This window comes from Acomys minous, assembly GCF_964271855.1.
Source record: "Acomys minous genome assembly, chromosome: 10".
NCBI classification, from domain to species: domain Eukaryota; kingdom Metazoa; phylum Chordata; class Mammalia; order Rodentia; family Muridae; genus Acomys; species Acomys minous.
Window position 1 is genome coordinate 31,115,419 of NC_140491.1, and position 25,769 is coordinate 31,141,187.

General features: G+C 51.0%; 2 protein-coding genes and 1 long non-coding RNA gene across 11 annotated transcripts in view; 1 reads left to right on the top strand and 2 right to left on the bottom strand.

The window, feature by feature from the left end:
* The window catches only part of JAKMIP1 (janus kinase and microtubule interacting protein 1), a 116,320-nt gene that overhangs the window by 33,477 nt on the left and 57,074 nt on the right, over positions 1-25,769 (bottom strand). For all 9 annotated transcript variants that reach the window (XM_084797461.1, XM_084797457.1, XM_084797462.1 and 6 more), the window contains 6 exons: positions 21,095-21,589; positions 12,674-12,883; positions 11,728-11,847; positions 8,722-8,868; positions 7,867-8,007; positions 6,339-6,398 (listed from right to left, as the gene is read on the bottom strand). In XM_084797461.1, the coding sequence (XP_084653587.1) occupies positions 6,339-6,398; positions 7,867-8,007; positions 8,722-8,868; positions 11,728-11,847; positions 12,674-12,883; positions 21,095-21,589 (1,173 nt within the window). The remainder of the gene's footprint in view (positions 1-6,338; positions 6,399-7,866; positions 8,008-8,721; positions 8,869-11,727; positions 11,848-12,673; positions 12,884-21,094; positions 21,590-25,769) is intronic.
* On the bottom strand, positions 406-1,901 carry LOC311606274 (uncharacterized protein). Its single transcript, XM_084797481.1, has one exon. It carries the CDS (start codon positions 1,212-1,214, stop codon positions 1,008-1,010), a length of 207 nt encoding a protein of 68 aa, XP_084653607.1. The 5' UTR covers positions 1,215-1,901; the 3' UTR covers positions 406-1,007.
* On the top strand, positions 8,876-11,600 carry LOC311606280. Its single transcript, XR_014782282.1, has 2 exons — positions 8,876-9,088; positions 9,416-11,600. It is a non-coding gene; the product is annotated as an uncharacterized lncRNA (long non-coding RNA).

Consider the following 25,769-nt stretch of genomic DNA (forward strand, 5'->3'; position numbering starts at 1 on the left):
ATAAACACTGCTAACTGCCTGGCCTCTGGGGACAGGGTTGTGTGTTGACTGTGCTAACCAGTGGCCTGCTGCTCCAACCAAGTGGGCCCCAGGAAGATTCTAAAAATGGCAGACTTCCCAAGATCAGGGATGTGGCTGGGGTTAAAAACCCTGGCCAATTACCTAGGCTAGCCTTCTTTTGAAGGCCAGTGTGGCAGGTAATTAAGTACTCAATCACAGCCTGATCACAGGGTTTTAACTGCTGATGATCCCAAATGAACAGGCCAGAGTCAGGCCCCAGTGGAATGTCACAGTAGACCTGGCCCCAGAGACTGGGGCTGCAGAAAGCAAAGCTGCACCAAAGGAAGCCAGAAGCTACTTCCAGGGGGGAAGCCAGAACAAACCAATAGTCCCAGTAAAATCCTGCATAGTGAAAGTGACTCCATAACCATACGCAGTCCATTTCCACAGCAGCCAGGAACCAGCTGAGTTCCAGTGTCCACCCAGCTTTCACAGCACATGGGTGGGTCAGTCTGTCACCTTTACTGGCTCATTTTGACTTTACTTTCTTTTTCAAATAATGTCTCATGTAGTTAGTCCAGGCTGGCCTTGGACTCCATCCCTCCTGCCTCCACCTCCCAAACAGGATTATAGGTGTGTACGCCCACATGCCTGGAACAGCTCCTTTGTCTAAGTGATGAGATGACACCGAAGCTGATACAGCCAGTCCACCCGGTGCAGCTTCACTAACAAAATACAAAACAGAAAAGCCACCATGGCCTTTAAGTGAGCGCAGTGGCTGTCTCCTTGAAGACCACGCATCTTGTTCCCTGCTGCGTCCTCAGTACACTGCTTCTTGAGAGTCTGTGAGAGCCACCAAAAGACGTTGCTTCCTGCCTGCTGCCAAGTGGCCTAGGTCACTTAATTCTACACACACACACACACACACACACACACACACACACATACACACACACATACACACACACATCCTTCCACTAGACCCGGCGTCTCATCCACTTTTCTCTTCACCTTCCCAGCATCCAGCCAGTCTTGCCTGGAAGACACAGGACCTTCCGATGGCATCCAGGAATCACCCAGACCCTCCCCACCCCAGCCAGCTGCATACCTTCATGCTTATAGGTCATCTCCTGGCAGCCAGAGAAGTATAGGCACACGAGGGCACAGAGGCAGAGGAAAAAGGAGAAGTAAAGGACAAACAGGATGTACTCCATGTTGGGGATGCTGCAGGAGCTACTAGCCTGTGCCGGCTGGACAGGCCATCCCTGGCTTCTCTCTAGCCCCTCACGGCTTCCTGAACACTGTCAGCTGCAGAAGCTGGAGGACAGGGACACTCCAAAGGAGCCCCCTTGGCAACAATGACGCCACCCTGGACAAGCGCCCAGATGCTGGTGACAGACCTATCAATGGAGAAGAGGCTGTTTCCAGGCCAGCCCCAGATATTCGTCACGGAGCACAGCATCTAAGCCAGCATGTCTTCTGGGGACTTCTCTCCTAGGACCCAATCTCCCTATGCCCAGAATTGTTGTCAACAGTCCCAGGTCCCTGGAGAGTTGCAAAAACCCCAGGGCACAGCAGTAGCAACGGTGTCATGAAGAGAGCCTTCTGCTTCGGGGCCAGAGCAACGAAGGGCGGGGTGCCTCCTCCCTCGCCTGCCTGACATCTCCAAACTAATCCACTGCCACCCATGGGTGACCTGGCACACTCAGCCCACTGTTGTCCCTGAACACAGTGTGTCTAGCAGAGTTTATTTACCTTAGCTCTTACACAGCCTGCAACAAGTCACTACGCAGAGTTAGGAGAAAGCTGTGATTCCTGAGTTAGAGTCATCAGCCCCTTATCCAGACAGAGGTTGGGGGTTGGATACAGGCATGCAAGCAAGGCAAGCCCTTACAGAAGTGCTGCTCCGATGGGAGAAATCTCTCTCCCCTCATCTCTTCCACACAATGTCAAAGACCAGTCTTGCACTCAAGGTGGGTATAAAATGTACGACAGCTTCCTGCCTAGGATACCCTACTGTGTTTTAGTGAGTTCTGCTTCTCAGCAGCTAAAAGTGATTTTTCCTCCCATGGTTGTTTGCACTTGAGCCTGTTCCTAGGCGGTCATTCCCCAGCTGTGGCTTCATCATGCCCTGTGTGTCCAGTGACCCGCAGCTGCCAGCACAGCACCCCACAAGCCCAGAAGTTCGGAGGAGTCAATCAGAGACCATCAGACCACTGCCACCAGACAGCCCCAGGCTGATCAGGAGGTGGTAGAAACTCGAAAGTGGAGCCTGGCTGGAGGGACTGGGCCACTGAGGGAGTGTCTCTATATCTGCCTGGGTCCCTTCCTGTGTGCCTCTTCTCTGCTTCCTGTCCAGCGTGTAAGCAGCTTGTTCCACATGTGCCTGCTATCATGATGCTCTGGCTCACCAGAGGCCCAAAAGCAACAGTGTAAACCTGACTGACAATTCCCTCAGAGGCCATGAGCCCACACAAGTCCTTCCTCCTTCAAGTTGTTTCTGGCAGATACCTGGTTTCCATGACAACAAGAGTACTTAATAGATGGGTCACCTCAGAGTCCACGGAGGTTTGCCTAGGGTCTCGGTGTCAGGAGTCAAGAGCAGGGACAGTTCTGTGAGGCTTCTGAGAAAATACGTAACTTTCAATGAAGACATTCAAGTCGTCTGTGAGGCTGAGGACATGGCAAAGGGGCATGGGCCCTGGATATACAACATACAGAGCAAAAGGGAGCCGCTTACAGGGACGAAGACACCACCAGTGCTTCAGCCTGTGGAAGGAGACAGGGACGCACCAGGCCTGAAGGGCAGCAATGGGGGTGGGGGGGGGCGTAGAATAAAATCATGCTTAGGCTCAATGACCCTATTTCCTATCCATCTGGCCTGCACCGGGCTGGGATGAAAAGCAGGAGCCCCAGATGAAAGCCAGAATCTGAGAAAAAGAGATGCTGGTGGCCCAGGAAACAGTAAGGAGGAAAACACCTACCCATTGCCTAAGGATGCAGATCAATAGCTCAAGTGCTGACTGAGCAGCCGCAAAGGCCTGGGTTCTGTCTCCAACACTGCATAAAACTGCACGGAGCAACCTGTAACCCCAGCACTCAGGAGGTGGGGGGCAGGAGGATCCTCAACTACACAGAGAGGTCAAAGCCAACCTGGACCATAAGAGATCCTATCTTTAAAAACACAAAATCCGCAGGGCATGGTGGCACACGCCTTTAATCCCAGCACTTGGGAAGCAGAGGCAGGTTGATCGATGTGAGTTCGAGGCCAGCCTGCTCCACAAAGTGAGTCTAGGACAGCCAGGGCTACACAGAGAAATCCTGTCTCGAAAAACCAAAACAAATAAACAAACAAAACAAAATAAACAAAAAACTCCCACAAAATCCACACAGGTCCCCCAAACCCAGCCTTCTAGTGTTCTCCCTAACGTAGCCACATGCCCCTGCTTCTTTGAGGAAGGCAGTGTCCTACAAATGCACTTCCCAGGAGAGGCCATGCACCTAGTCAGCCAGCCCCGCACTGGAGACAGGTGTAGCACATCGGGACTCACTTCCAGTGGAAGACACGGGCTGTTTCACTCCCAACATGCTAGCATAGGTCGAGCGCTCCTGTGTGAGACACTTTGGGAGCACAAGTCCTTACATTTTCTAAGTTACAAATTAGAAATAAAGTACTTATAAATTCTGATTTGTGGGATTTTTAAAAAATAGACTTTATCAATTAAGTATCAGGAACCCTGGTTTTTTGTTGTTGTTGTTGTTTTTATCCTGAAAACATTTCAAGTTTCAAAATTAGGGTTTTGGATTAAAGGCTTCGCAGCTTATGTAGGCCTCTAATAGTTATGCCTCAGCAACAGGTTTCTTGGGGACCTCGAATTATGGAGTGTTACACACCAAGCCTGTGCAGTGAGCCTCCCAGCCCCATGCCCTTCATATTTAACTGTCTCACAGGCACTATGGCCAGGTTTGCAAATGTCACAATCTTCTGTCTGGCAGCAGGGGGCGCTTTCTCCCCATTAGACCCACGTTCCAACCACTGAGGTGGCACCAGCCAGAACAACCAAGACTCTGCGAGAAAAAGACTTTACTTTCGGTGACATTTACAGGAGCAAAAGGTCCTGCAGAAGGGGAAAGGGCAAGCAGAGAGTAGTACAATCGCCAAACGAAATGTACAGCAGTTAGTGGAGCCAGCTGAAAGCTGCCGTGTGGGGCCATCACCAGGCGGTGACAAGTACTGCAGTGGCAGCATTAGTTCTAACCACGGGAGGAAGTAGTTGTGCCCACAGCTGCTCAGGGCTGAGCGAGTTTATGGCCCTGACACTCAGCAGATTATGTGGCCATAAACATTCCCAGTTATGATGGCTGTGTGATGCTGATGAACGTTTCCGGTGTGATGTTGGATGAGAATCCAGCTAAGTCTGGGCTGAGTGAAGGACACACACTGGCCCTGGGGAGGTGCTGTGGGTCTGTCACTTTTGATTCCCCAGCTTTTCTAGGATGTGGTAAACATTCATCTGTGAACATAAGCAAGCTGTGCTGGACCACTTCCCAGACCCTTTTTTTTTTTTTCCCTCCCTGTTTGGTTGGTTGGCTGGTTCGGTTTGTTCTAGAGAGGCTCTATGTGGCCCTGGCTGAGCTGGCTTGAAGCTTGCTAGGTAGAGCAAGCTGGCCTCAAACTTCCTCCCTCTGGTTCCAGAGTGCTGGATTTAAGGTGTGCACCCCCATGCCCAGCCTTCTGAGCTCCTGAGATGGGCACACTGACACCTGCCCTGACTTGGCTCAACCCACTGGAGAGAGCCGGGCCTGGAGCCTCATCAGCCCATGCTGTCTCTACATCTCTGTCTCCTGCAACCGAAAGAGACAGGTGGCTGTGAGGATGAAGTGAAATGGTGGCATGGCCACTCATTAATCCAAGCAACCGATGAGCTCTGACACCGACCTCAATGCCACTGACCTCAATCTGGCTACCTGTGGACCAGATATGGCTCACAGACACGTTTTACATCCTCTGCAGAAGTTCTGACATTTCACATCCATGTTTTAAAAATCTAGGGTTTCATATAAAGATATAACAACTAAATTGTTTCTCCTCAAAAAGATATGCTGAAGTTCCTGGTTGTGCTGCCATGGAATGTGACTTTACTTCGTCATCGCCAGGATAACGACTGAAGAGGTCACACTGTGACCCACAGGGTCAAACAGGCAGCAGTGGACTGATTTTGTGGAAGGAATACCCATGATTGAGGAAATAGGAAAGGGAGCCTTGCAGATGCCAGAGGCCAATAAAGCCTTGCCAGCACCTCAAGGCCAGGCTTCTGGACTCTTGAATTATAAGACAGTTACTTTCTTTCATTCCAAGGGACCCATTTTTGTGGTACTTAGTTCAGCTAATCCTAGGAGTAATATGTAAAGGTTTACACCTCCCTCACCTCTTGGCTTATTGAAGCAGGCCCTTGTGTAGCCCAGGCTGGCCTCAAACTCACCAACTAGCTGAGGCTGGCTTTGAACTCTGGATCTTCCCACTTCCATCTCTCCAGTGCTGTGGTTACCAGCAGGCTCCTCCACACTGAGGTGAAGACTTTCGCTTCCCTTTAAGCAGTGTGCATGCCAAACACCACTGGCCCACCTTGTGCCAGCCAGTTCTCTGGGCCAGATGAGCCGGCGCCCCCACCATTCCCTACTGTCACCCAGAGTGTGTTCTTGGCCATTTACCATTGCACCTATATTTCTTCTTACATGAAAGTACTTCTCCACAGCCATCTCTCTATCACAGATGAAGCCGGCGGGTGCCAGTTCGGGAAGGAGCTGAGACCCATCTCAGGCAGGTGGGCAGGTGACTGATATGCAAATCACACCGTCTTCTCACCCTCCCATGAGGGCCTCTAAGTCTCCCCACCCAGCTCTGTGCTCTCCTGCCAGGACATCTAGACAGCCTCTGGGTGACAGCAAAGTTACATTTTACGAAAAGAACACCATTCTGCATCAATCAACAAAGCTCCCAAGTTCCCACAACATACTGTTGGGCGGCATTACCCAAGGGTGAGTGTCCTTCAAATCCTTCAGAAGGCCTGAGTGTTTGTGTTTTAATTTTAGATGCACATAACCCAAGGTCCAAACACAGAATTCCATTAGTAAGTTTTCCATGAATAAATTACCATATCTGGGTCACATTACTGTGCCATACTGTATGTATCCTTGAGACAGCCCTGTACGAGCCTTTCTTTCAACAGCCAGCACACAGCCATGCCACACAGAGTCAAGCCTCCGCCTCTGGGCCTGTGACTCCTCAAAGACCATTCTGTCCTGAAGATTCGTGATAGACACTACAGCAGGCTCACCTTGGGAGGCTTCAGGCTCTTCCCTCGATGCCTCTTGGAGCGCAGCAGGCGTTCTCTTTCCTGTAAGGAAGCATAGCTGTCCATCAGCACCTGCAGCCAGGCCCCCACCACACCAAACCACGCGGTTAGGGCTTAGAGGTTCAGTGCACAGGCCTACTTGTGTGGGCTGGTTGAGATTCTAGGCACCCAGCTCAGAGCCTGGTGACAAGATGCTTACTCAGACCTAGTGTGGGTGCACATCTCCCAGGGAAACACGCAGCCTGACAGGCCATCCTATCGCAGGCAAACCAGGGTTAGTCATTGGATCAAGAGGCTGCAAAGCCTACATAGTGTGGCCTCACAGTGGCTCTGCTGGCCTAGACAGGGTCCACAGGAGTCTGAGATGCCTGTGGCTTTGAGCTTGGGCAGAGCCAGGGTGGAATCCCCCACAAGCCAGGTGACGACTTTATTTCCTCCAGTTGTTTCTACCTTGCTGGGTGGGGCTAGGAACTGTCCTGCATAATTGCTTGGTGGGTGTCCTCTGCAGAAGGGGCCCCAGTAAAGTAGGAATGGCAGTGATGGAGGTAGCACTGTACCCAGATGGCCCCAGGACCTCTCGCTATCAGCACACCCTTCCGTACCTCCAGCAGGACAAAGCTGGGACTCTGCCTGGCCATCTACCTGTCAACCCTGGCAGACTGCTCATTGTGTTCCCTAGCCCTGTTTTTTTGTTTTGTTTTGTTTTGTTTTGTTTCACTCACTGTCTCTTTATTGAGTTTGTCTTGTCATCCTTAGCTACATTTTCTCATCTACGTAATGAGGCAAAGATGGATGGCTACATGGATAGTAGAAGGAAGAAAGGAAGTGAGAGAGGAAGGGAAAGGAACAGGGAAGGGGGGGAGGATGGCGAACAGGCACTGCTTCTCATCAGACCTTCCTGGGATGTGATCATGGCTTCCCACCCTTACAAGTCCTGTGGATGGAACCATCACACACACACACACACACACACACACACACACACACACACACACACACACACACACAGGTCTCGTGAGCAAGCAGAGACCATCCTGCTTCTGAGATCCACCCGAAGATGTGCTGGGCACATCCACCTGGATAAGATAGCCCCTGTCTCCTGCAGGCTCACCCTCCTCTCTTTTCAACACAACCACCCCTGAGCAGTCATGAAGCCCACACACAGCCTTAGCTGGTCCTTCAAACTCAGATCTGATGATAAAGTTCAGATTTGTAGGCTCAAACTCCCGGTATGCGATAGCTAAATTCAAAAATAAATACAAGTTAATAATAACTCAAAGCCCCCTCAGGACGGATCCAGGCTGCCTCTTCAACATGACAAGCCAGGGGCCCATTGAAAAGTAGGTTGCCATGGAAACCGTTCCCAGGTAGCACTGATCTCATTTCAAGGAAGCTGGGGCAGCTTTCTGGAGATCACAGGGGACCCAGCGCCTGAAGCTGGCCTGTCAGGTCCCATCCCCAGCCCCATGCCTACTCTTGACTCTGCCTCCTGTGGTGCCTTCTGACATACCAGAGAGAGGTCGTCGATGACGTGCTGCTGTTCCAGCACCTGCAGCCTCAGGAACTCTATCTCCTGCTCATCCCTGGTCAGACTGAGGTCATTCAGGGATGTGTGTCGCTTTAGAGAGGCCTGAGCGGACAGCTTTTCTTTCTGCAGCCAGGAGGAGAGAGTGTGCTGAGGTGTGCCACACTGAGAAGGACAGTACTGCAGCGGGGCTCAGGGGTGGGGATGACAAACACTTGGTCCCAATGCGGGGAAGGCTCAGCTGCAGGCCAAGGCCAAGCCAGAGGTGTGGTCAATGATGCTCACCGGAAAGGAAAGGGCTGGCAGGGCATGGGGCAGAGGATTTCTGAGTGAGCCTTGAAAGCCAGAAGGCAAGGCAGGTGGAGGATAGGGGGGGGCAAGTGGGGTATTCCCCACCACAGACTGCCCACACTCACTCCTGGGCCCCAGTCTTCTAAACTGTGAAATGGGCACTCTACTCAATGCACCTGAAGGCATTTTACATCACCAACCCCCAACCACAGACATCAGTCATCCTTACTAGAGGAAAACCCTGCCCCAATGTACAACCCCAGCAGCAGTAACTGCTTGCAGAGGAGCCCATGAGACATGAGGCAGTCACAGGCTTATCCATCCAGTGGATAAGCCTGCCCTACTGGCTCTGCCCTTCCCTCCTCTGAGGTGAAAGAACTGAGGAGATGAGGCAGGTGCTCCAGCAGAGCACATGTAGAGATGTGGAGAGAAGGAGCTGGGGACTGACATCATTGCTGAGGTGTCCTGGGGGCGGGGAGGGGGGACCATGCACCACAGAACGCAGATGGAGGCGGGAGCTGGATGGGCGTGGCGGTGGCTGGGCCTCACCATCTCCACGTTCTCCCTTGTGAGGGTCTTGAGTTTCTCCTCCATCCTCTGGATGCTGTGCAGCAGGTCCTCGTTCTTCTTGTTCATTCGCTTGTTCTTCTCCACCAGCGGCTTCAGCTGCACCTCCGTCTCCCGAGAGCGCTTCAGCTGCAGCAGGTACAGACACGGGTCAGGAGGCTGGACGGCCCCACGGGTGGCCAAGCCCCACCTCCGAGGCCAGCAGAGATCCAACACGGTCCCATGCTCTGAGGAGCATGACCCTCAGAGGTCAATTCAGCCACTTAGTCTTTCCTGGCTACCCACAGGGCAACACCTTGCAGACAACAGCACTGAGCAGAGCTGATCACCGTTAGTCCTGGGCATGGAGGTGAGTCTAGCCCAACAGCCTAGAGGGACTCACCACATCCTCCAAGCATAGTCCCCACAAAAGCAGGGTGTCTTTCCAGGCTGTCATTTGTTCAGCCTCTGGGAACCCCTCCGTGCCCCACCTGTCTACCTGGTGTTCGCCCCAGATCCCAAAATCTTTGAGGCAGGAAAGCTTGGTGGTTAGATACCCCTTCCAAAACAACCAACCCATGGTGTGAGGGCCAGACCATCGAGACAGAAACGAGGGAGAGAGAGATCACAAGCAAGTGACAGGGAGGAGGGGCAGAGTGCTCCATGGTTAAGAGTGGCCGCTCCTTTCCCTTTTAAGCACAGGAACTAGAACTGCAGGGTCGCTGTCCAGCTGCACAACCATGGTCAAGCTCTCAGCCTGCTTCCTTGTCTATGAGACTGAAGCAGCAGCCACATCTGCTGCAGACTCACCATGAACATCTGTCTCCACAAAGCTCTTTCAATGGACCAAAATTAGAAGCAACTGAACCGCCCCCATGTCGCCACCACAAATGCGGCAGCCATGTCACCAAGTACTCACCATGAACCTGAACCAGCTAGCTCTGACCCTCTCAGCTCTCTCACTGAGCCCTGCCCACCCCCACCCCCAACTACCCACGCTGTATACCACAATGTAAGCCAAGAGGTGGCTCTGTGGTCACTGAGGCCACAATCATAGTCCTGGAACCAGGAATCAAGCACAGAGGCTCACCCCAGCATCCACCCTCAATCTCTGTGAAAACTGAACACTCTGATGCTGGGTCAGATACCAAAAGCCCATGTGACCCGTCAGCCACTTCTGGAGATCCACCCACCCCAGCTCTCAGACCCTGCAAAGTAAAGACTTCTCGGCATTATTTATAATAGTGAAGAAGTCAGGAGCACTTTGAATGGCCACCAGGCAGGGATGGCCAGCAAGCCATCACACTGCCACACCATGAGGTCCAAGACAGCTGTGAAAAGGCCACTGCTACTCGACAGAGAAGGCTGCACTAATAAATCTAAGTGAAAGGAACACGCTGCAGAGCATTAATACATAGGTTTTTTTAAAAATCCCACTTTGCAAGTGCAAAATCAAAGCAAACACCGGTTTGGGTGTGGATTTGTTTACTAAAGTGTGATGTGTGGCCACCCGGATCAAAAGTCACTGCACCGAACAGTGGGAGTGCCGACTACCTCACCCCTTCTACCAGAAACTTCTTCAGGCATCCTGTGAGTTTTGCTACACTACTCAGTAAATTACCATGCAGCTCATGAATATTTATTCATCTCATATATATTTAAGCAAGAAGTACAAATGTGACGGATTTACAGTCTGGTCATAGCTATCTGAGGTATGCCCCCAAGTACACTAGGAAGAAATTAATTTTGTTTCTGCTAACCCTGTGAAGATACATTTCCCTTCATAATCGAGATTAGAATGAGCCTCAAGATCGTGAGGCTTTTGCCAAAAGGTTTGTGCATTAATGATGAAAATTATCTTAGCCGGGGCCAGCAAGACGGTTCTGCGGGTAAAGGTGCTTGCTGCCAACCTTGATGACCCAAGTCCCTTCCCCAAACCCACTCAGTGGAAAAAGAGAACCAAGTCCCCAGAGTTGTTGCCCACCCTCTACAAGTGTGCTATGACACACTTACAAGAAAGGAAGGAAGAAAGAAAGAGGGGGGGAGGGGGAGGAAGAGAGGAAGACAGATTTTAAAAACAAAATTAGTTAGCTGGTTTTATAGCAAAATTAAGCATAGTGATACAAATACTAGTTTCACAAAAGATTCATTTTAAACTATAAGTCTATGTACACACACACACACACACACACACACACACACACACACACACACACACTCAGAGAGAGATCCGAAACAGGATCTTATAGAGCTCAGTCTAGCCTCACAAGAAGCTGAAGCACAGCCTGATCCTCTGCCCTCAGGTGGCTGGAATTACATGTAGTTTATGGGGTGCTGGGTATGGAACCCCAGGCTTCCTGCATGACAAATAAAGACTCTAGCAACTAAGCTAACCAGCATGCATGCTCATCCTTTTTAAAAAATAGAAACATATCAACTTTTATGCCAAGTAAATAAAGAAAAAAAATAGAATTATCCGTAACCGCGCCACCTAAAAGAACAGCTTTCCATAGCCCAAACCACTACAAAGCCTGCTCTGTAAACCGCATCTATCCTGCAATTTACTAGCAAGGAGCTCCTCTGTAGGCGACATCTGCTCCTCAACTGTGCCGCATCAATATAGAAACCCACCCGCTCCTCCCCCACCCCCAGTTCCTGTGCGGGAGGCTTTGGTATTGAATGCCTGTGTTTGTTGTTACTTTCTGTTGCTGTTAATATTGTAAAACCCTGCAGTGAGCGCCCTCCCCGGCACCCTCCCTCATCGACTTCCCCAGGATGTTTTCTAAAGATGGATCTCTATGCAGATGATAGGCAGAGGGATTTCTTCCATGAGTCTCTCTCTCACACACACACACACACACACACACACACACACACACACACACACACACAAGAATGGGAAGCAAAGTAAAGAGAACCAAGTGTCCCTCAGCATCCACTTTCTGCCTCCTGGCCCCAGCCCCTCCCTTGGTTCCACAGCCACCACGTGTCACGTGTCACCGCGGTTACCAGTTCGTTCCTCTCGTCCGCCAGCAGGGTGTTCCTGTCTTCCAGCTTCCGAATCACTGAATTCAGCTCAGCAATTTTCAGTTGAAATCGCCTCACGTCTCGCTCGTCCATATGTTGATCCTAAATATAAAAACTTTGAAGAAGCTCAAATGATTCCATGAAGCCTATGAAGACCCGCTGGTGACACAACAGGGACAGCCCTGCCTAGAGGTCCGTGTGCTGAACCAGGAGGCAGACAAACACACCTGCTGTATCCTCCTGGGCACCACACCCTGCCTGAGACTTTTTTAAAACCTCCTTGGGATTCAAACACCAGGCCAGAGAAGTTGAAACTCCCATCCACCTTGCTCCTATTACAAAGAACCACATGTCTTTGTCGTTTCTAGAACATGCTAGCACATTCCTCTAGAGCACGCTGTCTTGCTCAACTCTGAAACATCAGCATCTACTATAACAGTCGAGTATTTATGATCTCTGATGAGGCAGAGGGGAAAGGAGGAAAGGAGGGAAGGAAGGAAGGAAGGGATGGATGGAGGAAGAAAGGAAGGCATTCTTGCCCTGGCACTTGCTGCTGGCCACTGGGAAACCCTGCTGATCTCTGGGTGTGACTCTGCCATTCACTGGCTTCCCCCCCCCCCCCCGGGGAGGGAGGGACCTCCTTCTTGCAGAGCCCCAGTTGTGTACCCTGCTCTGAGACCGCCATATCTTTTTTGCAACTCCAGCCACAGCAGGCTCAGACAGCCAGTTCTACACCTGAATCTCCTCCGTATTGAGTGCTGAGCATCAGTAAAGAGGGGAAGGACCAGGGAGGGAGGAGGGAAAGAGGGAGGAGGGGTGTGTGAGAGAGTAGGAAAGGCCAGAGAAGGGCTGGCAAGCTAAGACAGTGGCCAGCAGAGGAAGAATGGGAGGGGGTCTTTTCTGTGGCTAGCAGGGGACACTCCCTCACCTGGCCACCCATAAGCTCCGCCATGTCACCAATGCCAGGAGGGAGCTCCCTCTTTGGGCTGCTGTGGTGGCGTTCGGCCTCCTTGACCTGGACCAGCTGCTCATCCAGCGCCTCCTTCTGCAGGAGCAGCCGCTGGGTCTGCCCAGCCTGCACGCCGAGCTCCTTCTCCAGGGCCAGGATCACCCGCTCCTTCCCTTTGATCTCATCCATCTAAAAAAGAAAAATAAGTAAATAAAAATGGACCATCAGATGTGTGGGCCCAGGACCAGGGCGGCCTCTTCCAGACTTTAGACTGATGCTGGGTCCATGAGCTGGGAAAGATCGGGGCACCCGGGAGTCTGCAGCACAGAACCTCTCAGCTCACGAACACTGAAGACACAGCCCTGGGTCTGAGGAGCTACAGAATCATGGGCACTTCCCACTGCAACACAGCCCTCCTCACGTCTCCACAATAAAGAGACGCATAAAATCCGAAGACACCCCCAACCCATAGGCTCCCCATCAGCCCCAAGCAGGCCAACCCATCCTGCTTCCTCCCTCTCAGAGGCGTTTCTTCCGGAGGTGGTTGCACCTGCAGCCCACTCACTCATCAATACACGGCTGTCTCAGAGCAGAGCATCAACACATCCTACATCCAGCTGATGCGAGAACGTATATCCTCAGTCCTACCTTCCCTCTGAGCCCCAGAGGCACAGAACTACTCGCCATCTAAACCGTGCTTGGCCTCCAGTGGACCCCCTCTGCAGGTGTGGGGAGCTCCCTCTTCAGGTACAGAGGGACACTTAACCCTTGCTTATTCCAGTTCAGTCAAATCCAGCCTCAGGGGACAGAGCTTAGCACGACAGGCCAGACCAAGCAGGGGACCACACCGACTGAGGTTTGCAGAGGGAACTTCCAAACGAGGCCATCCCATTAGGGGAGTATTTCTGTGAGGACAAGGTCCTGGCTAGAGTGTCACCCAGAACCGCTATCTTCTCTAAGGTCTCTGGATGTGTTTTGCTTTATAAAGAAAGCTGTCGCGAAGCCATGGGACAAAGAATCATGGGCAACCCCAGGAGCTGGGAAAGGTGGAAAGGACCCTCTCTCAGAGGCTTCAAGGCCACATGGTCCTGGTGACTTCTTGGGTTTGGTGTCCTAGGGCTCTGGAACTAAGAGTCCTTAGTGAGTCCACATGCCCAGCCCAGGACACTCAGAGGCTTTAAAGCTTTCAGGTCGGATCATCAGAGAGCTTCTGGTAAAGCACAGAAAGAATGTGGGTTTTTACACCATCACTCTCTCAGCTCTACGAGGCCTAGGACTGTCTTATCTTCCCTTCAAAGTCCTGTGAAACAGACCTGGCTCACCCACAACCTACAGACCTGATCTCAGAGAGGCAAGTGTGCCCTGATTAGCAGCCAAACCCTCCTCTCCAAGACTGGTTCTGGAGGGCAGAGCCCAGGATGTGCAAGGCAGTGGAAGTTACCGTTGGGACAGCAATCTACCTCTGTCTTTAGAAACTCTGTGAGCTACACTGCTCTACAAAAGTTTAGGAGGCTCAAACGCAGAGAAAGAGGCCACTACTGCTATAGCCGTTCTCACTGCCATCCTTGGCACCTGTAATGGGGTGAGCAGTGCCCCCCAAATGCTATGCCAGCCTGCAAAGTCAGAGCATGGCTTTAGTTGGATATTGGATCTGTGCAAGTATAGTGATGGACACAAAGATGGCACCACAGGTTAGGATGGGCCCCAAATCCAAGGACTGGAGTCTTTAAGGTAGGACAAGGTACAGACAAGAGGAGATGTGGGGGTAAAGTCAGGGACCGGAGGTAGTCAGCCACACTCCAAGGAGCACCAAGGGCAGGCAGCCGTCATCAGAAGCTGGAAGAGATGGGAGCCTTTCCCAGATCCTAGAGTGGGAGCATGACTCTGATGCTGCCTTGGTTTTTTACTTCTAGGCCCCCAAAATAGAGAATTCTGGGTTTTGTCAACTAAACCATGAAGTTGTATCCAAGACTTCCTAGGAGCAGCCAGAGCACCGTCCTCAAGGGCTAAACACCCTGTATTTGGGAAGCTAGGTTTGGCTGGAGAGGTTCACGCTAAAAGGAGGAAACAGACAAGTATGCCATGGCTGGTATGCCATGGAGACTACCACAGAACCAGCACTGAACTCCAGGGTCTTCCGGGGAGACAGCTTGGAGACACACGTGTCCTTCACCAATGTTGAGCCTCAGACAACCCCACTTGAGGATGCCCAGTCTCTGTGAGGAAGATAAATAATGCCCCAGGCCCCTCTGGATATGGGGGATGCTCTACCACATATGGTCACACCAAATCCTAACTCAGCCAAGGAGCCAGGAACCAGAGCAGCGCTGCTCCCTGCTTCTCCTCACTGTTGTTCTTAGACACTCCCCATGTGTGTGAGGTGGAGAAACCACTTGCATGTCTGACATGGTCCAGGCTAAAGAGAAAATACAACCTGGGCCACCTTCACAGCAAGTAGACATGGGGAACAGATGGGCTTGGGGTGACAGGCGACATGGACTTGTTCACTCCTCCCAAGTGGACTGCTGTATGTGAGGGTGCATGTACAGTGTGTAAGCAGGACTGAGGAGATGGCGTGTTCGGTCCTACGATGAAGAGTCTCTCAGTCAGCGATCCCCTGGTGTATTACACTCATCCGCAGCCATCTGCTCGACCACACACTGTGTGGAACAGAGGAATGGACTTCACAGATCTCCTGCCAACCACAGAAACAGGAGCCATTGGACAAGTTTTGTTTCACTCAAGTCCCATGTTCTATGTGGTCTTCCCTAATTGTAAGTGACAGCAAAGGCTCAGATTCTCCCCACCACTCGGCCTATGCCTGGAGTCCACATCCCACTAGCCCTCCAGGGTCTAAGACAGGTGAATTCCTGGGGTTGGGTGTCACCCTCAGTGATCCCCTTGAAGACAGGTTTTGAGGCCTAACCCTACTCCAGGCTGGCTCATCAGTACAGTGAACATTTTTGAGTTTCTGAAAAAAAACCCTTTGGTGTCATAAAAGCACATAATAGAATCCAAAGCAGCTTTGTGCCCAATGACTAGAAGGCCCAGTAAACCATGAAACCATAGCATCTTTGTTGGCATCAATACCATGGGTGGCCTCAGGGCCCTGGGGGCCATTCCTGGGACTCTGGCACCTAGAATCACCACGCCTGGAGCTCTCTTGCCTTCTCATACTCTTGCTATCATCAAGGCTTTTTTGAGGAAAGAGGAGAAGGTGTTGGGATGAGGGTTCTCTGTGTAGCCCTGGATGTTCTGGAACTTTCTATGTAGAACAGGTTGGCTTTGAACTCAGAGATCCATCAGCCTCTGCCTCTCAGGTGCTGAGATTAAAGGTATGCACCACCATGCCTGGCTTGTTTTGTTGTTCGGTATCAACAGACTTCTTTTGAGAATAGAGTTTCTTGGGACTGGAGAGATAGCTCAGCAGTTAAGAACACTGGCTGCTCTTCCAGAGGACTGAAGTTTGATTCCTAGCAACCACATGGCTGCTCACAACCATGTGTAACTCCAGTTCCAGGGGATCTGACACCCTCTTCTGGCCTCCTCAGATTCTGCATTCATGTGGTATAGAAACGTGCAAGCAAAAAGACTCACATATATTTTTAAAAAAAAAAGTGTTAAGTTTATCCTGCTGCTGTGAAAGAGCACACCTTGTACCCAAGGAGGACTCTGAAGCCACAGGTGACTGCACAGCATCCAAAGGCACCTGGACCATGTTCCCACCTCCTCTGCCTTCCTCCTGATGCTGCTCTGTGGGTGAGATCAGCTCAGGCACTGAGCAGCCTGAGTCTTTACTTTCACCTTGCTGTAAGTTGGCTTCCAAGGGGCCCCTGTAGTTGTGTACTGATGTCATCTGTTCACTTCCGCCATCTCGCTTCTGCTTGTCACACCTGAACCTCTATGACTCCTTCCTCCTTGAGAACAAACAGCTCTTCTAGTATCTCAACTTATTTCTTCAATTAGCTTTCACCTGAACCCTTTATTGTTTGTTGTTGTCTGTTCTGGAGACTCAAAGTCTCACACCTCAGGTGAGGTGGGAGCATTTACAGGAGTGTGAATACACTAATGGCCCAGGTCTCACCCGTGTCTGGGTCACACATTTTCTTCCCTGTGTTGTACACACTGCAGTACCTTATTTAAGCAACTACTTGAGGCTTAAATTAAGGACCACAAGCAAACCTTAAGCGCATCTTCCTGGGCACGCTTCTCCTTTTGTCTGAACAGCTCCCATGCCCCCTTAGCTCCCGTTCTTTGGAAAGTATGTTTATCTCATCCTCCCCTTTTTAAAGAATGTCTGGGTCTGGGATTCCCAGCAACGACAAAACTGTTCCGTTTGCTTTGCTTCACGATGCTCCCGTGTGTGAAACATGGGACTTCCAGTGATTTCGTGGGACTACTGGTCTTTTTAACTGAGTCACCCCAGTGACTCCTCTGTGAATATGTCACAGTAGAAACAGTTCCTTACAGACACCGCGCCATCCTTTTCCTACTGCGGCACAGAGATAGCCAGGTCTCTTTCTGGACCCTTTAAATATTTAGAGCTAACTTAGAATCTGCGTGCCAATGTCCATGAGGCACAGCACTACCCTCCAAACAGAAACACCACCTTCATAATGTCCACCATGTCTGCTCACAAAAGTTCATCACAGCTGGGCTTGACCACTGACATCCGCACATGGGAGGGGCACGGACAGTCCTGCCTGAATATCCAGCCACTACTCCCGGTTGCATGCAATTCTGTGCTAAGACAACTTGGTTTTAGGGCCTCATGGAAGAGCTAGAGCATAGAGGCTTGGGAAAGGGGGTAAAGCAGATGGGCCCATCTGCACCGGCATGGGGATGCTATCAGCCACGCTGGGTACAAACCCTCCAGTGCAGCTGCGTTATGGTTACCCACACTCTTGCCACAACCCAAACTCATTGGTTCCCCTGGATGAACTCTGGGGAATCAAACTCATCTGTCATTGGGAGTGTGAGGATGGGGTAATATTGTGGAGTCGATATTAGACTCTCGGGGGGGGGGGGCTTCTGTACCCCAGCTACTTCCCAAATAATTGAGACTGAGATCTGTTGGATTATGGAAGCTTTAAAGCACAGGAACGAAGCAGATGCCAACCCGCTAAGCTATTTTTGCTATTTTGCAGCTACACACACCCCAAGTCACTTGTCATCCACGTTACTGCCTGGGCTGCTTCTGTTCCCCCAGGCCAGCCCTCATGGGCACCTGCTCATGGTCCTTACTGCCCCACAGCGACTTCCTTCTCTCCAGCTTCCTCGCCTCCTACTACATCTTCTGCTTCCCGTCCCCCCTCCCAACCTCATGGTCTCTCTCTGACCCCAAGGCTGGTAACCTAAGCTCTGAGTACTTCCCTTCTGTCCAGCCACAGGCTTCTAGCTATCTTATTAACCAATTAACTTTAAATTAGGTAAAGCCATGTTTACCCAACAAAGACCATTGTACATGAGAATGGACTTGTCTGGGCATCAACCAGATCTCGGGGGGGGGGGGGGGGCAGTAATTAGCACCAGACCAACTCCCAGCAAAGTAGGACAGTGTTTACTCATCCCCTCCCCATACCTCCACATCTCTCCACCCCACCCCACCCCACCCCACACACACACCAGAGGAAAATTCTCACACTAGTCTGTGAGGAGAGAAGGTAACTTGGATTCTGGGGAGCTGCGTTTACCTTCATCAGCATTCTTATCAAAGGAACCTGTTTGCTTGGCTCTGCTTTAACACTTCTCAGCAAGGCTTCGGCACAGCCTCCTGTACAACCTGCCTTACAATTAATTCTTCCTGGAACCTTTTTGCCATTATTTAAAACTTTTCCCCCTTCCAGCTGTCCACTGCCAGTAAACAGAAACAAAAGGTATTTTGTAGCTACTTTGTAACCAAGTTTGGACAAGTGTGCTTGTTCTGAGAAGTCATGAGATGAACGACCTTGTGGAAGAGGCTAAGGCCATGTGTGCCTCCCTTTTGCTGTTCTGTGTCATCTACTGTGTGAGGACATGGCTGAGAAGGTGCCACCTTGAGCAAGGAATGGGCACTGGCCAGACACAGAACCTGGTAGCATCTTGGGTTTTTCACTTCCAAAACCAACATCACCCAGTCTTGGCTACAAAACAGACTGGGACAACCTGGGGTAGGCCCCAGACACCTGCAACATCATGGCTGCATTTGCATATAACTAGGTCCCCCTTCATCCAACCTACTTCTTCCAGGTCTTCTGGATACTGTCCCTGTCATTATCCCGACCCCCCCTCAGTGCTCGACTGGACAGAAGAGGTGATAACGGTCCTTTGCTCTGTTTCTGAACTTGACTGGAAAAATCTGAACTGGTTCATCGTATGCCAAACATTGTTAGCAGATTTCAAAAGAACAATTTATCAGATTATACCAATTCTATTTTAATCCAGATACGCTAAGAGTGTGTTGGGAAGATGAGTTTTAAAAGCTTAGAATGCGGGCTGGAGAGATGGCTCAGAGGTTAAGAGCACTGACTGCTCTTCCAGAGGCCCTGAGTTCAATTCCCAGCAACCATATGGTGGCTCACAACCATCTATAATGTGATCTAATGCCCTCTTCTGGCCTGCAGGCGTACATGCAGGCAGAGCACTGTATACATAATAATAAATAAATCTTAAAAAAAAAAAAAGAGCTTAGAATGCATGGATGAAAATAGTCATATGGAGCCGAGTGATGGTGGCACATGCCTTGAATCCCAGCACTCAGGGAGGCAGAGGAAGGCGGATCTCTGTGAGTTCGAGACCAGCCTGGTCTACAAAGGGAGTGTAGGACAGCCAGGGATACACAGAGAAACCCTGTCAAAAACAAAACAAAACAAAACAAAAAACCAACAACCAAACAAAAACAAAACAAAACAAAAAAGGAAGAAAAAAAACCAAAATGGCCACCTGGGGCTTGATCCTTCATTGCACTGCCAGATTAAAGCCCACTCAGGCTGAGTGTGGTGCCCTCTATGAGTGGATCTCTGTGAGTCTGAGGCCAGATTGGTCTACATAGCAAGCCCCAGGCCAGTCAAGGTTCAAGAGTGAGACTGCCTCAAAACACAGTCAATCAATCAGTCAAGCAATCAAATATGCTTCCTGGATTTAAATCAGTTAATACCAAGCCGATCTTTACATTTCCATAGTTAACTCAACCTGGCCCAGTATTTATTAGTCTTCCCATATAGCCCTGGTCTTTCTCCACACATCCTGGGCTTTAGAATCTGGCTTACACTAGCAACACAAGGACTTTCTTGTGCCTTTCTACCCCCCCCCCCCCCACTTCCTGGATGCCTTTGTATCTGTGTAGGTTGACCTCTGCCAACTTGACAGGATTAAAATCACCCACTGGATGTGTCTCTGAGGGTGTTTCTAGAGGTTTAACGGAGGTAGGAAGCCCGACCCTAGGGGTGGTCAGTACCATCCCATGGTGGGGATCCTGGACTGAGTAAACAGAAGTCAACCTAGTACAAGTTTTCATCTCTCCGTTTCCTGCCGCCATGCCTCCCCTCCCCACCCACCAGAACGGACTGGCTTTCTTCTCAGGTGTCTGTCACAGCACCCAGCCAAGAGGCTAACCCAGCTAGGATCATTGCTTCCTCCTCCTGTGAGGGCACCAGGCCTGGGCTCTTATGTGTGTTAGTACCCTGGGCTACAGGCTTACTTCCCTGCACTGTGGAACACTCTGCCCTACGGTACTGATGTCGCTGGGAATAGCCACTGCTTCCTCCAAGTACATCCCGCCCACTGCTCTATACTTCCCAGGTGTCTTCCGTGTCGGAATTCCCTTCTCCATTGCTCCCAATCCCTGTGACTTACAGCCACTTTTCCCTTCATCCATAGTGCTAGCGTGGCCTTCTCCCTGCCTCTTCACAGTCCACCTAAGCCAGCCCCCGGCCTTCACAGTGGCTCTCCTAAACATCATCGGTTCACGCAGTCTGAGAATCTCAGCTAGCTGAGGTGGTGTTATGCTGTGCCACACGGCTGTTCAGCACAGTCCTAGACATGTACAGAGCACTGTCTTGTGTGCCTGCTAGACCTGGGGTGGGGAGGCTGACACTGTCTTACAGGACCCCCCCCCCCCACGGGCCTTCCACATCTCTATGACTAAGAATATTACCAGACTACCCTGAAGGTGCCCAATTTCGTCTGATCACGGAAGCCAAGCATGGTCGGGCCTAGTTAGTACTTGGATGGAAGGAAAGTGTCACCAAGAATGAGCTGGCCCAATCTGGGACTGCTCCTTCCAGCCATCCTAAACCTACTACCACCCTGGGGACAGCCAGGACTTTGTGGATGCCCTGTACCTCCAACCGTGCCTGCCTGGAGCACATAAACCTAAGGTACCTGAGGAAAGGGGTGCTGTGGGGAAGAGACATCACGTACCAATCTGCGGATGTCACGCTCGCACTCCCGCTTGATGCGGTGCACCTCATCCTGGTGCGCTTGGTATGAGGCGCGCAGGTCAGCAGCCTTGGCCTTGTCCGCCTGCATGCAGTTGCTGAGGGCCTCCTCCGCCTGTTTGCGCGCCGCCTTCAGCTCCAGGATCTCCTGCTGCAGCCGCTGGCGCTCGCCATCAAAGGTCCTGCGCGCCTCCTCGCGCGCCTCGGCCAGCAATGCGGTCTTGACTTTGTCTGCGGCGCCATCGCGCAACACATTCAGCGTGGCCTGCAGCCGCTGCAGCTCGCCTTCCTTGATCTTGGCGGTCCGCGCTGCCTCCTGCTCGTGCTGCCGGATGAGCGCCTCGCGCAGCGCCTGCAGCTCCTTCGTCTTCTCCTCATGCAGCTTGGCCTTGAGTTCCGAGATGTAGGCCGTGTGGCGGCGCTGCTCCTGCTCGCGCTCTAGCTTGGCCTCCTGCAGACGTTCCCGCAGCTTGCCCACCTGCAGCCAGAAGAGGGGCCTAGGTTAGAGTCAGAACCCTCATGGGTAGCCTCAGCCCCACACTCTTCAAGTCTCCACCCTCTAGTTCCCCAACAGGCCACGCCCACAGCCCTGCTCTCCATCCCAACCCCATCCCGGGTCTTCCTTCCCACTGAGTTTTATGATTTTTGCCTGCAATGCCAAACCTTGAAGACCTTTCCGTTCTGAACTGTATGAGGAAAGGCAAGAATCTAGAGATAAACAAAATAGAAATCGTCTCTCATGAAGGCCAGGAAGATTCTAAACAGTAAAGGGTTTCTGGTGCCCCCAAGGCAGAGAACTTGAGTCAGAGAGGACAGAGGCACTCTAGGGGGCAGTGTGGATACCTAACATTACAGTTGGGCTACTAACATCCAGCTAAAGAGCTACCCCTAAAGCCAGGCATGGTGGAGCACGCCTTTAATTCCAGCTCTCAGGAGGCAGAGGCAGGAGGATTGATGTGAGTTCCCACAGCTCCTGATATACAAAGTGAGTCCAGGACAGCCAAGGCTACCCAGAGAAACCCTGTCTCGGAAAAAAAAAACAAAAAAAAAACAAAAAAAAAAGATCTACCCCTAGGAAGTTGGGCTCACCTTAAGCCAAGTTAAAAAGATGAGCAGAATAATTAGTTTTGTAATGAAATACCATACCTTTCCCTCCCAGAATCCCCATCCCTGGGGCAGAAGCTCATCCATAAGAGCCCTGTAGGGACCACAGTCTGCCCACTTTCCTGAAAGTGTCTGGGCTTCCTTACTCTTAAAAGTGTCCGTCCCCACCATGTGGCTGTTTTTCAGCCATGTGTCTGACCTCCACACCAGCATGGCTTTTTCCTGGCCTCTCTTCCTCCTGGCAGCCCCTGAAGTTTACAACTCATCTGCCCTGGGGTTCTTCTTTTAAACTCTAAAAAGCAGTCCCTGTGCTTCCATAAGTCAGTTCTTAAATTCTTTTATTATTAAGACTAAAAATCCCCAAAGAGAAAAGCAGATTTCCCCTGTATCAAAAGGTAGGGAGATAATCCCCCTCCCCCCTCCCCGTGTAAGTATGGGATAATTATCCCCCCTCTTCCCCTCGAGCACGTGTGTGTGTGTGTGTGTGTGTGTGTGTGTGTGTGTGTGTGTGTGTGTGTTGAGCTACCAAGACTGAGCCTTCTCAGGGCCACCTGGCCCCAGGACTTGTGCCAGGCTGCCAGCCTAAACTGAGTCTGATCTGAAAACTTTTTGCATAGCCTGTAGTAAAATGCACAACTGATCCAAATATCCCAGGATGCATACTGCACGGGAACCCTTACACCTTCTACATGATCTTCTAACAGCGGTGCCAAAGCGCTGAGACAAACTGCCTCTGGTGGACCAGCCTTCCAAAGAAAATGATGTTTCCCCAGACTTCATGATTTATAGCCTACTTGGGGAAAATAATTTTAGAAACATTTAATGACATCATCTCAGTACTGGCACATTCGCCCTTTAACAGCGGGAAAAGATGCAAAATAGCTGCCCTGAGGCCAGATACACAAGGCTAGTATCTCTTGACATCACATGCAACCATGGAAACAACACATGGTGCCAGCCGTCATTGGTCACCTCCCCCATTGGAACTATAGCTCTCCTGGTGAATTTAGTGCCAAGACATCAAGACTTAAACAGTCCACAGATGTCTTAAGGACAGCACACTCCAATTAATTGCAAGACACTGCAGCCAAGTCAGGTCCTGTTCCAAACTCATCTGTCTCAGAAAACTGTTCGATGCGAGGGCCTCACTGTCAATCTGACCAGGTTTAGAATCATCTCAGATAATGAGGAATACATCTAGACAGGACTGTGAGAGCATTTCCAGGAAGAATTAAATGAGGGGAGAAGTCTTTCTTTCCCTAGAGGAGACCCAGCAGCTGGGGTACCTGCTCACACATGGCTGTGAAGGGAAGGAAGGGCTTTCCTAGGCTCAGCTGTTCAGGCACTAAGAGGCTACAGTAGCCACCATGGCTCCAGGTCAGCTGGAAGCCGACCTGGGCATAGTTCATGTGGTACTGGTCTTGCAGACGTGCAGAATACAAGAGTGACAAGGTCATATTGGGTGTCCACCTAAATTTTTAAGAGGAGTCCAGGAAGCCAGGCAATGTGTAACAAGATGAGAGTCCCTACAAGGAACCGCTGTGCTGGCAATGTGTGAACCTAAGGCACAATACATATACCAGGACGTCAGAGACACCACGAATGGGAAACACCTGCTGAGAAAGGCCAGAGACAACAAAGAAGCCAGGCCAGGACATAGTTCACATGGGCTAGAAGACACGGCCATGGGGGTGGGCTGCCCAAGGCCCTCTGAGCTCACACTGAGAGTCTGTGTGCTAGACTTGGAGCTACAGGATTCCATGTCCACCCTTCAGAGGTTCGGTCTCTTTTGCTTTGTTCCCACAGCTGCTTTCATGGACCTGGCCCATTGTATTTTGGAACCATGTAGGCTTGCTGTATTTTTACAAGGGTTCATAGCTTAGAGATTACCCTGAGTCTCAGCAGAGACTTTAAACTTGAATTGTTTGTTTACTTGTTTGTTTGTTTTTCGAGACAGGGTTTCACTGTGTAGCCTTGGCTGTCCTGGACTCACTTTGTAGACCAGGCTGGCCTCAAACTCACAGCGATCCCACCTGCCTCTGCCTCCCAAGTGCTGGGATTAAAAGCGTGCATTACCACCGCCCTGCAAACTTGGACATTTAAACAGTGGTAGACAAGTTAAGATTTTGGAGACTCGTGGACATAGACAAAATGCATTTTGCACTATGGGATGGACATGGGTGAGCCTTTTAGGGTCCAGGATGGAATGTTATGGTTTAAAGGTGTCTGTGCATCAAACTGACAAAAGGTTTTGGATTCACCCTGGAGATGAGGATTCTGGAAGGTGCCTGTATGGATGTCTGTGGAGAGAGCTACCTAAGGGGAAAGACCCACCCTGCAGCTGGGGACCCCATCCTATGGGCTGGGAGCCCAGATGGAATAAGAAGGAATGGGAAAACACCAGCCAGGCTCCAGCAAGCCTTCTTTTCTGCTTCCCTGACACGAACCTCAGCTCTGTTCTGGCACGCCTCCCCTGCCATGATGGCTGAGTCCTCTGGAAAGGTGGGTCAGAATAAACCTGTCCTCCATAAAGCTCTCTGCCCCTCCTAGGCTGTTTCTGTCAGACTCTTCAGTGTCCCAGCAGTGAGGAGGTAACTAACACAAGGGGCTTCTGCCTTGGGGTTTTGTGAACTCTAGAGGACCTGGCTCACCCTGACGCTGTCTCATTAAAGGAAGGCACTTCCCTCACACAAGAAAGTGTGCTGTTGGCCAAGCGGTGGTGACACATGCTTTTAATCCCAGCACTCGGGAGGCAGAGGCAGGCAGATCACTGTGAGTTTGAGGCCAGCCTGGTCTACACAGAGAGTCCAGGACAGCTAAGGCTACACAGAGAAACCCTGTCTCCAAAAACCAAACAAACAAACAAAAAATCACCTGAAAGATGGGCCTGTGGGCGTGTCTGGGTATTACCTTAATTATGTTAATGACATGGGAAGACCCTCTTGCAGTGGGGAGAGCGTCCAGCACTGCATAGAAATGGAGAAAGCCAGCTATGCCCTGGCTTTTACTATCTGCTCTGTGCTTCCCATTGTAAAGATGATGTGACCAGTTACCCCAGGATCCATCCTGCAGCTGTGACTTCCCTGCCATGAGGAACCTTAAACATGTGCCCCCCACCTCCATCCCCCCCCCACACACACACCCCACCCCCACTGCGCCATGTCACAACCACAGCCACAGCAAATTCTATGACAGTGAGGCTTTCCCTTGCAGCGGCCTTGGACCAGTACATCACCTACCAGCTCAGAACAAGGGTCAGGAGACTTTAAGTCACTCATCAGTGACTTAAGTCAATGACATCACCATGACCAGAAAGCCAGTCTAGCTGAACTGGAGAAGGAGGCCAGGGGTCTAAGAACCAGAAGCTGGAGACTCCCCACAGTACTGGTTGACATCAGAGCTGTGCCTTGACTGTTTTTCCCCAGCCAGGTACTGTTCCAATGGGCTCCAAAGCTCATACATGCCCTACAAGGACGAGAACGCTCCTATGACAGAGCTGGGTTCTTCATGGAGGACTCGCCTATAACCCCTACTATGACCCCCATCTTGCAAGG